The following is a 16,293-nucleotide window of genomic DNA, read 5'->3' on the forward strand; positions in this document are numbered from 1 at the left end:
CAAAGATAGTATTGTTTTTGGACAAGTAAAAGAAAATGCTGAACTTAAGATATAATGAAAAGATAAATTAAGTATCGAACTAGTTAAAGCATAATCTTCTTTACAACAAAGTCTTGGCAACTCCATCCCAGTAGATTAGATTTCATAATACAGATAATTTACTCCTTACAGGAATTTGCATTTTGAGTTGGCCACATTTAATTGGCAATCAGGTAGTCTCTAAAATAATCTTATAAAGTTTATTTAGATAAACTAAAGGTATTATAAAATTTATTATTATATTTAAAAACCCATACAGATGAATAAGAAATTATACAATCTAGCTATTTAATCATTAAATTAAAATATGTGGTTTCCTTACTCATGACTATTTGTACAAGGGAATAATATAAATACCATAAATAATTGTCAAAGGAAATAACATATCCAGTGATTTTAAATCATAACATAAGAAACTGAGTACAACCTTGATCAAATGCACATATAGTAATATTTCTATAAGAAAAAATATTTCATAGGATTATGACAATAGTAATGTAGTATCAAAGCTTAATTAAAAATCTTGAAACAAGATGTCCTTGTAACTTTATTAAAGTATGTCAGCAAAATAACCTGCTTTGTTTCAGCAAACTTTACACCTAAGTAAAATTTTGACATAAAAAACAAAACCTTCAAAGTGGGAATACTCTTTTTAAAGTTCACTTTTTTTGATAGTTTATAATAGAAAAGCTTAAAAGTATCTACTTCATGCTTTAAAAATGTAGCTTTATAAGAAATGGCTAGAGAACATGCATTTTAAAATTTATCCATATTGGTAAATGAAGTTCTTGTTTTCAGCTCAGGCGTGCATATAAGGCCAGTATTTCTTTTATACAATTATGATTGCTCTTAAATTTGGGGATGAATTATTCCTAATATTCTAGTCTAAATCTAGAGAATTTTTTAGTTTTTGTGTGTGTAAGTTATCTTCATCAGTTTTGTGTGAATCAGAAAACCCTTACCATAAAAGTCATTATTATCCCACTATTTTCAATGACTACCTACTATATTTTTCTGAACTGTTAAGTGTTAAATCTCATTAAAGGATAATACACCAGATCTTTTTGGGTGTCAAGGCAGCTATGCAGAAAGGGTAGGCTCTATTTGGATGCAATAAAATCTGCCTGTTAAATTATTTTCCATTCTGCTTCCTTCATTTTGTGTTGCTATACCTTATATGCATCTGAATCATCATTAAGAAGAGGACCACAAACACAAACTTTATGATCTCAGTATATGATGATCAGAAGAGAAAAAGCAAGGCTCAAATAAATTTGAAATTTTATTGTTTAGAATGATTTCGACATGCAGGTAAGGAGCAGAATTGGAGAAGGCAGTGGCAACCCACTCCAGTGTTCTTGCCTGGAGAATCCCAGGGACGGCGGAGCCTGGTGGGCTGCCACCTATGGGGTCGCACAGAGTCGGACACGACTGAAGTGACTTAGCAGCAGCAGCAGCAGCAAGGAACAGATAGCACTAGGGCATAATGGCTTATCTTGAAATGACTGTTTTGAAATTTGGAAGGTTAGTCTCAGGTTGCCTGGCCGCCCGTGGTCCATTTACTCTAGGCTTTTGTTGTGGTTACTCATGGTGCTTCATGTGTGGTGCTCGTAACCGCTCATCCCATTCAGCTATGCTCGACCCTCCCTCCTTCCCACACTTCCTTCTTTCCTTCCATTCTTTCCCTGGGAGAGATGGTTGTTAAGTATTTGCTGGATCACTATTGCTTATAAGTGTACCATTAATGAATGAAAAGTAGGAAAGCTTCTCAAATTAGGTTCCTGTCAAGTCAAGGATGCTCATCATGCTTTCACTGTGACCTGCTTCTACTTTTCCTTCTAACTCAATTGTCTCCAAACCAGAAGTACTCTTCCTTTCAAGAACCATTGGTAATGACCATCCCTCTGAAGTTGGAAATTGAAAAAGGAAATAGAAAATAATATTGCTAAAAGGAATCAGAAAGTGCTCTCTCATTGCTCTATGTTCTAATAGGTTTTATACTGTCTGAGTAATAATGCAGACATGGGTTTGAATCTCTGACTGTGAGAACTGAAGTGGGTTCATTCTTCATCTCAGTGTCTCATCTGTGAAATGGACGTTGGGAGGATTAAGTAGGATTCTATATGTAACGCAGTGCTTTGCTTATGGCTATTACTTTTTCATGTCCTATCAGAGATCCTGGTAGGAACCAGCAGAGGGGGCTTCTAAGAGTTCTTGACTACCTCCCTCCATTTTTATATGAAGTTCATTTTTCTCCAAAATTTTCAGCAGAGTTTATATGAGGGATAACGCAAATGAAATTTTAGGCTTTGGATAGCATTTTATGTAGCAGCATTTTTGATTCATAGTGCTTCATGGCATTTGGATATTATTAAAGACTCAACAGTTTAAAAATATCCATTTTGCTGGCTCCATTAAGGAAAGAAGCTGGGTCCTCTGTGGAACAGAAATAAGAGATGTTGTGTTCCCCTCATTGCTCCAGATCTTTTTTGTTGAGTATTTGAGAAATTCATGTGTTTAATATAAAGTCTAATTTCAGTAAAATACTTAGGTTGTTTAAGTGATCTATCAGCTTCTTTATTAAAATCTCATACTTCACTATGACACTGCTTTACAACATGGTTTAAAAAGAACTTACCTGGCCAAATGGATGAGCAAATTGGTGGCCTGAATTGCATGATGTGAGTTAAAAATTTGAGTTTAAAAAAAAATGAGAGTATTGATGGAGATAGTTCCCCATTTGGGCTTTTGTTATTTAGATAGAGAAAGAGAGAGTGAATATCTATTATTCATTCACATTATTATCTATTTATTAAATATTAAGGAGTGAATATTTATCCCCAAAACTGCTGGAACTTTGAAGTGTGTCATTCTCTTTAATGAAACAAGATAGCATTTTGAAAATACACCTTTGGTGAAGTTAATTAAAACATAATTTAAAGAGTTAATTCTTTATTTATAATAACAATTTAAACTTCTAATTAAATACATTCCCATGTAAAGAACTCTGATTTGGATAGTTCTGGAAACTAAAATAGATTGCAGTTTTTATTGCTTGCTTATTAGGATTCTGAAATTCTCATCTTAAGAAGTTTAATTTTAAATGTCCTTTTTTTCACATCTAAAGTATAAATGTGGAGAAGGAAATGGAAACCCACTCCAGTATTGTTGCCTGGAGAATCCCATGGATAGAGGAGCCCGGTGGGCTATAGTCCATTGGGTCACAAAGAGCCAGACACGACTGAGTGACTAAACAGCAAGGTATAGATGATCAAAAATGAAAAAAAGATAGCTAGTGATTTCCAGTCTTATAGCATCATGGCACCGCTCTGGTGTCCACTTTGGAGCCACTGTCCAGTAGGGCTCGTCTGAAGTGAGGTGTGCTGAATTAAAACACACTGAATTTCAGAATATAAATAGGGTAAAATATCACAATACTTTTTATACTGATTATATGTTGAAAGATAAAATTCTGGGTACCTTGAGTTATAGAAAATATATCATTTATCAATTTAATCTGTTTCTTTTGTGGCAACTAAAATACTTAAAATTACATATGTGGCTCACATTACAATTCTGGACAGAGATACTCCAGAGAATGATTTTGGAAAGAGTTAAAACAACATAAATAGACTTTGCCTGGGAAAAGTCACTTTATGAGCAAATCAAAAGTAGGCCAAGCATACTGGGGTTATGAAGAAAAATCTTGCGTACGCAATTTAAGAAAAAAAAAAGGTATATGGAGAAAACCACTTGTAGATATAACTAGTGTACAAAATGATAAAAAATTGATAGCTACAAAATTATTTGAACATTGATAAAAAGCTTTTAAAAGCATGCTGCATTTTAAAATGAAGTTTTATTGTTTAAAAATTTAAGTATAATTGATTTACAATATTGTTTGAAAATGAAGCTTTTTAAAATCCAACAAATTTATCATAGTATTAAAAAGGTGTATTTTAAATTGAATATACTAATGAATATTGATTTTCACATGTATATTCAGTATCTGAAATATACTGGAGATATATACAAAAGCTAGTACAGTGTATTACAAAATATTTAGATGCTCATTTCACCAACATTATCTGAGAACATTAAAATAGTGCCAGACTCATAGAATGCACACAAGAAATATTTGTGAAATGAATGAAGTTGGACACACACACACATACTAAATCATAGAGAATATAAAGTCCTCAGAGAGAAATTAACACCAATATATGTTAAACTAGTTCTCACTAAAAAGTACCAATTGTTTTAAACATCACTAACTTTATAGCTGTCTTAATGATACATTTACTTTAATTATGGTCTTATTTTGATATTTTGAGTTACACATGAAGAAAACTCCATGAAAACAGTTGGAACAAAACTCAGGAGTTAGTGCTTCAAAAGTTACAAACTTGTAAGGGTCAGTTGTGGTGTTTTCCTGGTCTTAACCAATAATGAAATCATGACTTCAGGATAGAAATACTTAGCCAGCTTAGGTACAGTAATTGGACGCTTAAGGTTCAAGTAGAAGGATCAATAACGCTTGTATAGTAAAAAGTAGGAAAAAAAGTGCATTTTAATGATAAAATTGTAATTATAGCAATGTAGAAGCGTGAAACTTATAAACAACATTTAACATAATTTCCATTAAATTGGGGGGAATATATAATACAAATGTATTTCCCTTGCGTATTTTTCTTCATACAGTTGGGGATAATTTTTTCAGTATGAGTCTTCATAAAGTCCAGGTAAGAGGAATATTTCAGTTGGCCAGTGATAAAATGAAGGGGTAAAAATTAAATTCAAGGCACATGAAGGTGTAAAGTAGGTGTAAAGATGTTTCTGCGATTAGTTGACCAGGAAATGTGTTATTTTAAGTTTGTGACTCAGACCTACTTAGGATCACTGTGTTAGTAAGTGATTCCCACACACATACTACATGGAGTTCTCCCTACTGCCCTCATCTCTTCCCATTTTATGCTCCAGTGACATTGAAATCTTGGTTCCTCCAACTTTATCTCTGGGTCTCTGCAAATGTTCTTTGGATGTCTTCCATATACCCCATTTCTTTGCCTAATTCTGGCTTAAGTATTCTCTCTAGGGGGAGATCTGCCCATTACTTGGTTTCTGCTAGATCTTCTTGCTCTGAGCTCATGTAACTCCCTACTTGTGTTTTAGAGACATTGTTATACTTTCTCCAAAAAGGGCTGAATTGTTTCACATGTGTTTACACAAGTTATTGTTCCAATGACTGTTTTCAATATGGCCTCAACTCCAAAGCCTTTCCCTTTTTCCTTGACTATAAAGACTTCCTCATTATTTCCACGTTTTAATGTATGATTCTTCCCGTCTGGAAACATGACAGAAACAGCTTTTCTCCATAAATGACTAGGAAATTATTTACTGTGTTTTCATAAAATCCATAAATCATGTAAGCAGGACATGCTATGAATTAATTGGGAGGACATCTACCTCTGAAGGGTTAAAGAATTGCCAACACTGATCAAGCCCACACTCTGGCTCTTGATATGGTGTTGACAGCCAAGCAAAGAGCTTCTTCAATAAATCCACTCTCATATTCAAGTTTTTCCAGATGTGAGAAGTAATTAAGTCTTTGCATTTATTGAAGCCTTGTATGCTTTTCAAGAGGAAACTGGCAGCTGTGATGAATTAACTCTGCTTGAGTGCATGTGTGTGTTATGTGTGTGTGTTTTGCGTGTGAATGTACATATATACAAGCACACATGTGGCATTTGCCAATAGTCAAATGAGATCAGACCTTTTTAAAAAAGCAAAACAAAACAAAAAGCTAATTTTCATACACACCAAAAAATTTTACAGCTATAGCTCACAATTTAGAGAATATGGCTTTATCTAATATCACTTTCTTAATTTTTACTTTTACTGTATGTCAAAGGGAAGAAATGAAATTATTTGCATCTGTTAAAGGGTTTTCTTAAGGAAAGGTGAAACCATGATTCTTGTAAAACATAAAATGAACACATTTCAAAGATTTTAACTCGTTAATTGAGGACACCAGATTGATATTACAATAGGTTAAAAGGTGAATTTGAAGAACCAAACATAAATGAGTAATGGGGAATGATGAATTGAGTTTACAGATAGCTATAAAAGGATCTATCAAGAAGCCAATAATCAATTACTCTTCCCCAGGACACAATTAATTTGCATTTGTATGGCTAAAACATCATTAGCATTGTTATCAGTTTTCAATAATTTATGGTGTGGGTAAGTAGTTTAAAAATAGTGAAAAGCCAGATTAACCAGAAGGTAATGCTAGATAAGGAAAGATGTAATTTTTTTTTTTTTCCGCCAATTTCAAAGTCTTTCACATTTTTCCCTGACACCTCTCACACAAAACTCTAGGAAAGGCATACTTTTTCAGAATACTCAAGCTGTTTTTTTCCTGCTTGACACTTTGGTTCTGATTACGAGCTACACAGAAACCATTCAAACCTTGGGCTTCTCTTGGTGGGAAGGATTTCAGAAGTGCTTATGGTTTGGGCTTTGTTGTTACTAAATTGGAACAAATAACTCAAGTAAGTAGCAAATTGAACCAAAGTCTTCTTTCGGTTCACTGGGTACTTATGTTAATGTAGACTCGGAATAAGAGGACTCTTTTTTCCCCCTCTTGTCAATATACTTAGAAGAATAGATATTTAAAATTTTGGCATCCCAACCATCCCCAACCTGCAAATTGTTGTGCCCAAGATTATTTGTGGTTTCTTGTTCTTCTCTTCCTCCAACGCAAGTGTAGATGTGTGGCTTTCGTTTGTGAGTAGGATCTATGTTTGTAAAAATAGGAAGTTCAATACAGAAAAACACTATTAAATCTTACTTTAGCAGAGTTCCCTGTGCTATCCAGTAGGTCCTTGTTGGTTATCTATTTTAAACATAGAAGTGTGCACATGTCGATCACAGTTATGTGGCAGCATGGATAGGACGCGGCCGAGTCGCTCTGCTGTGCCCCTGAAACCATCACAACGTTGTTTATCGGCTGTGTTACTGTTGTTGCTGTTTAGTCGCTAAGTCATGTCTGACTCTTTGTGACCCCATGGACTGTAGCCCACCAGGCTCCTCTGTCCATGGATTTTCCAGGCAAGAATACTGGAGTGGATTGTCATTTCTTCTCTAAGGCATCTTCCCAACTCAGGGATTGAACATGTGTCTCCTGCATGGGCAGAAGCATTCTTTACCACTGAGCCACCAGAGAAGCCCCATTAATCAGTTATACTCCTATATAAAATAAAGTTTTTAAAAAAATCTTATTTTAATGGCAAAATTGGTAATGGTGACAATTATTCAGTTGCTTTGCATCCTTTAGATTTCTAATTAACAAACAGTAATGAGATAGCCATTAAAAAGGAGAGGATAGACTTAATGAGTGTTAACTGTAAAAATAGATTGGGTTAATAACAAGCAAGACTCTTCTCTTATATAAAGAAGACAAATTGCCCTAGAGAGCTTATATTTCTTGTTTTAAGAAATGATTTCTCCCCCTCATCTATTAGTAGAGTTCTCTTTTAGATAGATGCCAAACGGTGAAGAAACACATAAGGCAAAAGTAAAATAATCAGAGATTCAACTGAGAAGCAAGAACCTTCTGGGGATAGTCATTTAAAAAAAAAAAAAAGGCAAAATGAGTACTTGAAAAGACTGCCAAGGCAGGCAAGCTTCTCTCTCATTTACCATGTAGGGGGAATATGTTATAATAAGATATGTTGAATTAATTTTTAAACTGGAAATATTCAGTTTATCTCTAAATATCCCTCAACACAGAACTGAATCTCAATCTATTTCAGTTGTTTATTATGGAATTTCATTTGCAAGTCACTCATCACCATGTTAGGGAAGAACCACATGTTCCATCACTGCAGAGAACAGAAAGGAGAAAAAAAGTGAAATAAATATGAAACACTTCTCAAAATAAGAGATTGAATAAGAGATTCTTATTGTACGTGACCTTAAGAACAAGAAGACAGTCGGACACTGCCTGACTCGTGATGATGGTGTAGACTTGCTTCCCTGGCCAGGGTCTGTGTCTCCAGAGACCCGAATTACCCCTGGGACCTGTCAGTTGTTATAGAAATAGATTTGCTTATACATAAACATCAAACTATAAAAATATGGAAGACTTCTGTACTACAAATACACAAGGTAGCTCTTGTCTTTGGGTTGTTATGCTGCATGAAGACTTCCTGGCCTTTAAAAACATATTGAAGGTTTAGAATTTACTCTTTCAAATGAGGCGATCTTGCGATATCAAGTTCTTTCCCTGGAACTGTGTACCTTTATTCGATAGTTGAAAACTCTTGTGTTTGTAAGGGGCTTTCCTATTTTTAGGTGCTTTCCATTTATTAACTTTGGGCAATTCAGTTTTTCTGCTTAATGATGGAGACTTTGAGCCAGAGTGGGGTGAAATAATTTTCCCTAGAGGATGTGGGAGAGCCGGACCTGGACCTCAGGGGGTGTTTGGCAGTAGATAATGTGATCCCATCCTTGGTCTCATCCTCCATCAGGGCATGGGTAGAGTAGGAAAGTAAAAGGTAGATGACAGAAATGAAATGCTTGGAAAGTAAAAGGGCTTAACAGCTATACAGATATTCCCTTTTGGCTAAGCCTAAGGTGAAAATATGTATTAAAAGACAACATTTAACATGATTTAAAAAAAAAAAAGAAAGAAAATTGGGGAATTTTGAAACATGATAGCTATCCATGAAGAACACTTCCTTCATATCCCCAAAGTCCCATTTTGGAGCTATTAAGAGACCTTTACTGTGATGAAATTCAGGGCTTAAAATGTTTAACAGAAAATTTTACATGAATTTTATATTATACCTACAGGTAAAAAGGAAAAAAATGCATTCAATCAAAAGTAGTAATGTATCTAGCTTGCCAAACATTCCATTAAGGAGTTCCTACAGCAAGTCTTAAATGATTAAAAAAATTTTTTTTCCTACCTCATTTTAGCACAAATTAAATTTTACTCACCATTACATATCTAACATCAAATTCAGTGCCTGGAATAACCACATTTCTTTGAATGAATAAACGTAGGGCTCTAGTTAAATTTTGGTCCTAATGCTCCACTAGGTAACCTTGTGAATAAGACAAATAATTAATTTCTGTTGACATCAATTTTGTTCTGTATGAAAGAAAGGGCTTTAGCAGGATAGACTTCTTAAGGACTCTTATAGTTTTAAAATTCTGATTTTAAAACCTTACATGGAAAATTTGTGTTCACATTGTATATGGCATTTGTTTTTGATTTCCAAACTTTTGTGCATAATCTCAACAGATTATTTTCTTCCAGCACAGTGGAGGATTTGTTGTATGATGGAAAATGAGAAAATAGCAGCCACTGAAGTCTGACCAAGGTATCTCACCATAGAGAGGAGACGTCACCGTGCGCTTTGTGAGTACTCTCACCTCGAACACTAGCCAGGCAGTGCCTCTTAGGCAGCTTTGGCGAGATTTTCTTCCTATGCTTCTAGAAGTTTGCAAGAAAAGCTTATAAAAAATATGCTTTTCCTATTTCCAAATAAAGATACTGTAATATAGTTTCTATGGAATACTATGATAGTCTTTTGGCAGAGGCTTGAGGGAAACAAGTAGAGTCCACACATTCTTCTCTTTTATGGAACAAATATAACATACAGAGAATTTCCTCATAGAATTCTCTACACTGGCCTGACATGACTATGATTTTATTTTTATTTTTTTATATTTTCTTGACCATGCCATACAACATTTGGGATCTTAGTTCCCTAACTAGGGATTGAACCTTCACCCCTTACATTGGAGCATGGAGTCTTAACCACTGGACTACCAGGGAAGTCCCCATTACTATGATTTTAAAGTTAAAGTTTCCAGTTTCAGAACCCTTGGGGCATTTCATGTTGTCATTTGGCTGGTACGTAGGTTATATAATGCCACTAAGTTTGCATTAAAAGTCATTTCATAAAACAATCAACTCTTAATAGAACACAACCATTTTTTCCAGAATACAACAGTGTTTTCCTAAGTAATATTTCACAGAAGAATGTTAGTTTTCTGCAGTATCAAATACAGTATCAAATAAAAGAACAGATAGGTAGGTAGGTATGTAAGCAGGTAGTAGATAGATTAGATTAGATGAATAGGCTTTCGTTTGGGGGAATTGCTGGGTTAAGCAAACTTAAATAGTTTTCTTGGTTGTGGGTCTTCTAAGGTGTGGTGTGGGAGCTTCTAATGTGTCATTATGCCTTGTGGATCTCTAAGTGGCAGAGGTATAGATTAGTATACAGGTTTCCCCAGACATGTTTGTTTAAGAAACCCCCTTTTCCCCTTCAGAGTATTCTGCAGAATTTTAGCCTCATACAGCACAATTTGAGACATCTATACATGATGATTGTATAATTTTTTCGTTTCAGAATTTTTAGGCAAGATCAAGGCAATTTAAAAAATTTAAAACTAAATATGATACTAACACAACATTGTAAAGCAATTATACTCCAAAAATGAAAAACAAAACAAAACAAAACAACAACTGGATATGCTATTAAGAGAAAACATTATCATACTTTTTTGCTTGGAATGTATTTTTTGATTAAAGTTATGTTTTATATCATTTGTTTCATTATTCACCATAAGGTACTTTTTATTATGTCCCACATGGATATGCTACAGCTTTATAAATATTAATTTATCCTAGGATTTAAAAAAACAAATCGATAAATTCAACTGTATAGTCTTAGAACTACCTCAGTTGACATTAAAGGGTTTGTTTTGAGAAATACATTTTAAATTATATAACTGGTGATACATACTGCATTGTAAATATTGTTATAGTTTATCCTTCTAAACCTTTCCAAGCATGTATTACACATTGAGAAATATACAGATATCTAGTGAAATGTGTAAAAATTGACCCTATGGGCAAAATTGAAAGAGGGTACTTATTATTTTTTGAAATAATGATGTTTCTAGAATTCTTAAATAATATATCAGCCTATGTTAACTATAGCTTCTCATGTTTAATGATGTTTACAATTAAAATAATACAATAGCAATGTATGATTAACAACCATAATTAACTCAGAATAGATTCTTCGAAGTGGTTCAAAGGGCTTTCCAAGATAAATTACTAGCCTTTAATCAGCTAATATAAAGTATTTTTTTAGACTGAAAAAGTATATATATGTCTCATAAAAATTTTAATTTAACTTAATGAAATGAGTTTAATGATCCAGATTCACCATACCAACTCTGGGGTATGTCTGACATTCCAGTGAAAGCTTTATTTAGATGGAGTTGAGGAATCTTTGAGATAGTAGGCTTTCCACTGTGTTATCTTGAGTGTTATAGCTGAGTGGTTTTCCCAGAATCTCTAAGTCTTATTCAAACTATTTTATGAATGAATTGAATTCATGAAATGTTAATGAACTTGTCTCAGTTTAAAGAATGTTGACTTGAAAAGTTCACAAAATTGAATTTTGCCAATTAAAATATTCTTTCCTCTTATGAGGCTAGTCCTTGCCAACCTCAGTGATCTGGTTCTATCCACTCACACGCAGCTGTGATAAGGAGGGTGAAGAGTGAGCTAAATAGGGAGGAGGCCTGGGCAAGGTCATTTCTGCCGGAACACAGAGATGCCAAGATCTCAAGGGTGCTGCAGTATATAAAAAGGTGCTGCACTTGTGAATTATATATATATATATATATATAAAGCGTAAAAATGAGGGTTCCTGTATTTGAGGATGTGAAAGATGAAACTGAAGAAGAAAAAACAGGGGAAGAAGAAAATGAAGAGGACAAGGTGGGTGAGAAGGAGCTTGCTGAGGTGTGGTGTTCATTCCTTAAAGTTGATGATGAGAACAATGTTTCCATTCCTTTTTCCCTGGACAGGTATTCTTTAAGCCTGTTATTGAAGACCTGAGTATGGAATTGGCCAGAAGGTGCACTGAACTCATTAGTGATGTAAGTGGCTTAAAAATTTTTATCTGTTTTGCCTTGCATATGTGGCATGATTATATCATAGAATCAGAGAGCTGAGGAGAAAACCCTGAAATCATTTATTTAAAACCCAGTGATTTTCCAAATCATGGAACTAAGTCCAGAAATGTTAAACGGTTTCCCCAAGGTCACCTAGACAGAGAATTTCTGTGGGGACATGTCTCCATGTTCTTAAGCCAGAATCTTGTCCCTTCTTGAACTTCACTGTCACTCTGGCATGAAATCATAAGGCATCAAATTTCTGAGCATATTCCACTGAGAATACAAAGCCTTTTACAATTCGTGTAATGATGTAATTTGTTTTGAGAGGATCTCTATCTAAATAATGGTTTTTAGCATTTTGAGTAGCTTTTATGGAATCTGATGAATCCAGTAGTTTTCCAGACGAGAAACATGAATGTTTCTATGTGCATGTAACATTTATTAGCAATTTAGGATTCAGTTTACTGAACTGCATGTTGAGAACTCTGAACTGGATGTGGATGATGCTATTAGTGAAAGGAGCATTGTTGTTGTGACTTTCTTTGTTAACTGGGATCAGTTTATGTTGTATATCGAGGGAATCCTGGGATTACAGAATTAAGTAATATGGGTAAACTCTGGGAGATAGTGGAAGACAGAGGAGCCTGGTGTGCTGAAGTCTATTGGGTCACAAAAAGTCAGACACAATTTAGTGACCGAACAACAACAATCTATATATTTCTGTCTACCTATTTACCTATAGTAAATACGCAAACTAGGATGGTAGAAGCAAAGGAAATGTGTTCTTATCTTGGGATGAGAATTTAATGATCCTCACTAGAACAGTTATAAGAGAATTGCTGGTACACAGGAAAGATGGCTTATGAAGCGTGAGCAGGTGCCTGTCTTATCTAGAAAGGGGAGCAGAGAACTGGTTGTTTCTGTTGTTGTTCTTAAGCAAGATGATCAGAATAGTTTACAGACTTTTATTTGCAGAGGAAATCAATCCTGGGCCATATAGTCAGTGTTCTCTGAAATTAGCCTGCCTGAGTAGTTTAACAGTAACCCTGAACAGGCTGGCAGGACATAGTTCCTCAAGGGAAGCGTGTAAAATACTAAGATTAAGAAATAATAACACATTTGAAGTGTTTAGTAAATTGTCTGGAACATTGTGAGTAACGAGATGCTAGCTGTTATTAACGATTGTCTCTATACATTAATTTTGTATCCATCCAATCACATTTTATATATGATTCTGTGCTCCCTTCTGGTTTGTTAGAAGAGCTGGGAGGGTGGAAATCAGACTCCTTCCTGTATACTTGACATGTAATGTAATTAACTTTTAAATTGAGTGTTTCTTTGTGCCATTTCTTAATATTCGTCACAAGCTACTATAAGTAAAAGTTCTTTGTAAGCTATAATAATACTGAAATGATAATGGCAGCAACAGTGATAGTAAAAGCAGCAACAGCTAAGATTTATTGAGGACTAAAGCCAGGTAATGCAGCTTGTGAGGTAGGCTCTCTTGTGTTCCCGTTTTAGAGGTGAAGGACAAGAAGGCTCCGTCCAAGAGGTTAAGTAATTTGCCCAGATCACACAGTGAAGTAGTGGGGAGTAGGGCTTGAACATGAAGCCCTGTCTCTTAGCCAGTCTGCCATGTTATCTGTCCTGTAGCTTTCATGCAAAGTGTACCTTAGCTTTATTATTATGTATTACACAAATATTAGTGATGTGACCGTGTAAAACTTCAAGTTCCAGAGCTCTGGAGATAGTCTTCCAGTGTTGTTTTGTTTGAGGTGTATTTGTGGCTGAGTCAAGTTATATAAACTACTAAAGTGACAACTTTAATTAGTAGGTGATAAGAACATTTCTCAGTGATTTCAAAACCAATCTTGTAGTGAGGGGCGATGGCCTTTACTGTTTTGACAAAGCAAAAGCCATGTTATTTTCCTCTCATGTAGGTGAAGTCAAATACGTGAGAGTAATTTCTGTTTATTATAGGTTTATGTTGCATAGCCCGTTCTACTGAAATATTTAGATCATATTACTGTGGCCTAGTTTATATCTGTGTACATGTTTACATTTTGTTTCCAAAGAGAATTCCATACTTATTAAAATACTGGTTCAATTTTTGAAATTTTTATATTTACCAACCAACAGTCTGAACAATTACTTTCTTTGTTTCTTAAAAAAAAAAAGAATCAAGGGTTTGTACAATCATTTTAAAATCAGATTTTAATTTACCCTTTCTGGAAGAGTTTCAGGAATTGAACTGAATCAAATTTCTATTGTTTTTAGAAATGTAATTAAATAGTATTATTAAGTAATAACTTGTTCATTCACACCTGGTGTCATCAGTGTTTTTATATGGAGCAGATTAACTTAAATTTGAAATTCTTTTCTTTGTTGTGTTGTCTGCGTGACTAGAGGGTGGTCTAAAATGTATCTTTGAAATTGCATCAATACGGAGCTAAAAGCAAATATAGAAAGGACGAATTGAGTTAGATTGGAGTTCCAGTCAAGTCTTTATTACGTCTCTGATAGTGTCCATCTGTTCGTGCTCACATTTAATTTAGTCCACCAGTCTTAGCCCCAGTCTCAATCTTAAAGACAAACCTTCAAGGACTTTAGTCTTGTTTTATAATCCTTTATATCCCAAGGGGGAAATCCACGTGTTTACCTGAGCCTTTTTGTTTGTTTGAAGGCAATCTGTTTGCAGCTTGTCACCATGTGAATTTGGTTTTCTGTTTGCCAGCTTTGTAGAGTCCTACATCTTGAAGCTTTGAGAGGCTGGCTCACATTTCCTTATTTATATTTGTTTAGCTGCATCATGTCTTTGTTGCAGCATGCGGTATTTTTCATTGCGGCATATGGACTCTGGTTGCAGCCTGCAGTCTTAGCGTCTCCATAGCATGTGGGGTCTTAGTTCCCTGTCCAGGGATTGAACCTGCGTCCCTTGCATTGCAAGGCTGATTCTTAACCACTGGACCATGAGGGAAGTCCCAGGCTCACATTTTCTTGATCAAATCACACAGCTAGTGAGACACTGACCTGGGATTTGGAACAAGGTCTATCTGACTCCCAAATCATGGCCACCACGATGTCCTTTCTTTCTGTTGTGTGCCAGGCACTCCACATGCAATACTGTATGTCATGCCACAGTGAGCTGGTGCCATAGGCCCCGTGAGCCTTAGCTCAGAGGTGGTGAAACCTGGCATTGAGTAGCTTGTCCTTGGCCACCTGACTAGTCAGGGATGGGGACAAGAATCAGGTTTAGATCTGGCCAAGTCCAGCGCCTGGCTGGTAGCCCCTCACGACTCTGCTCCATTTTCCAGATGAGAAGGTTGGTTTCATGGATTTCTCTTCATGGCACAGTCTGTCTGCATCCCCTTCATTATCATTCTGATCATTCCTCTCTGGACCTCTTTGAGGTTTCATGTGTCTTTATCAGGATGTAATAACGAGAACTGTGCGCAGAGGTCCAGATGTGGAAGGCTGTGACTGTGAGTAGGGAAGCATGCTGTTTCCTGCCTGTTTTATGATGATATTTACAGTTTCTTGGACTAAGGGGGGCTGCAGAAAGCCGTTAGATCAGCCTCAGTAAGGACAGCATCCTCAGCCATTTCCAGTCCTAATTTCTGACTTGTAGCTGATCATGTAGGGCCCATCCTCTTTTAATAGTCCGAGTGATTTTCCCTTGCTAGGGATGATCTAATCTGTAGTGGCCCACCCTCTCGCACAGCCCTTTGAGAGCTTCTGCAGTTTGTCTCTTTCAGTTTAACATCTCCCTCTCCAAAAGAGCGCGAGGTCATCAGCAGACCTGCAGACTTCGCTGTATCATGCCCTTGCCAGATAATTCATTAAAATGTTAAGTAAGAATGGCCTAGTGATAAGTCCTAGAAGGCTTGCACTGTTTAGAATTCTCCATAGAAAGAAATGTCTGTTTTTCAGATCAGATGGCTTCATTTTGGGGATCAGGATGAGGCATTTAAAAAAATTTAAAAAAAAAAAATTTTTTTTTTTTTTTTGCCTTGCCTAATTTCTGCTTTGCACATGCTCTGCCCATACTGTGGGGTTTCCCCTCTGCATAGCTCACTGCCCAATCTTGAAAGACACCTGGTTCTCTGAGGCAGCCTTTTTTATTTTTCTCTTAGCCATGTAATGCTTTTTATTTCCCCAGATATCCTCTCTTTGGTATTTTGTCCTGTTACTCAGCTATCTAATCAATTCCTTGAATAAATCAAACCCACTGACTACACTGAGCAGTCAGCATCATGGATCTGG

General features: G+C 35.6%; 1 protein-coding gene across 13 annotated transcripts in view; it reads left to right on the forward strand.

Moving 5' to 3' along the window:
- The window catches only part of NEBL (nebulette), a 376,575-nt gene that overhangs the window by 248,372 nt on the left and 111,910 nt on the right, over positions 1-16,293 (forward strand). For 3 of the 13 annotated variants that reach the window (XM_044928164.2, XM_006058645.4, XM_044928166.2), the window contains exons 1-2: positions 11,649-11,851; positions 11,941-12,012. The exons of 2 other annotated variants lie outside the window; for them this stretch is intronic. In XM_044928164.2, the coding sequence (XP_044784099.2) occupies positions 11,771-11,851; positions 11,941-12,012 (153 nt within the window). In that variant the 5' untranslated portion in view covers positions 11,649-11,770. Of the gene's footprint in view, positions 1-9,367; positions 9,523-11,403; positions 11,852-11,940; positions 12,013-16,293 lie in introns of those variants that run through there. 8 more of the 13 variants (XM_044928163.2, XM_025264433.3, XM_044928167.2 and 5 more) reach the window with 8 other exon arrangements.

This window comes from Bubalus bubalis, chromosome 14, assembly GCF_019923935.1.
Source record: "Bubalus bubalis isolate 160015118507 breed Murrah chromosome 14, NDDB_SH_1, whole genome shotgun sequence".
Classification (NCBI taxonomy): Eukaryota; Metazoa; Chordata; class Mammalia; order Artiodactyla; family Bovidae; genus Bubalus; species Bubalus bubalis.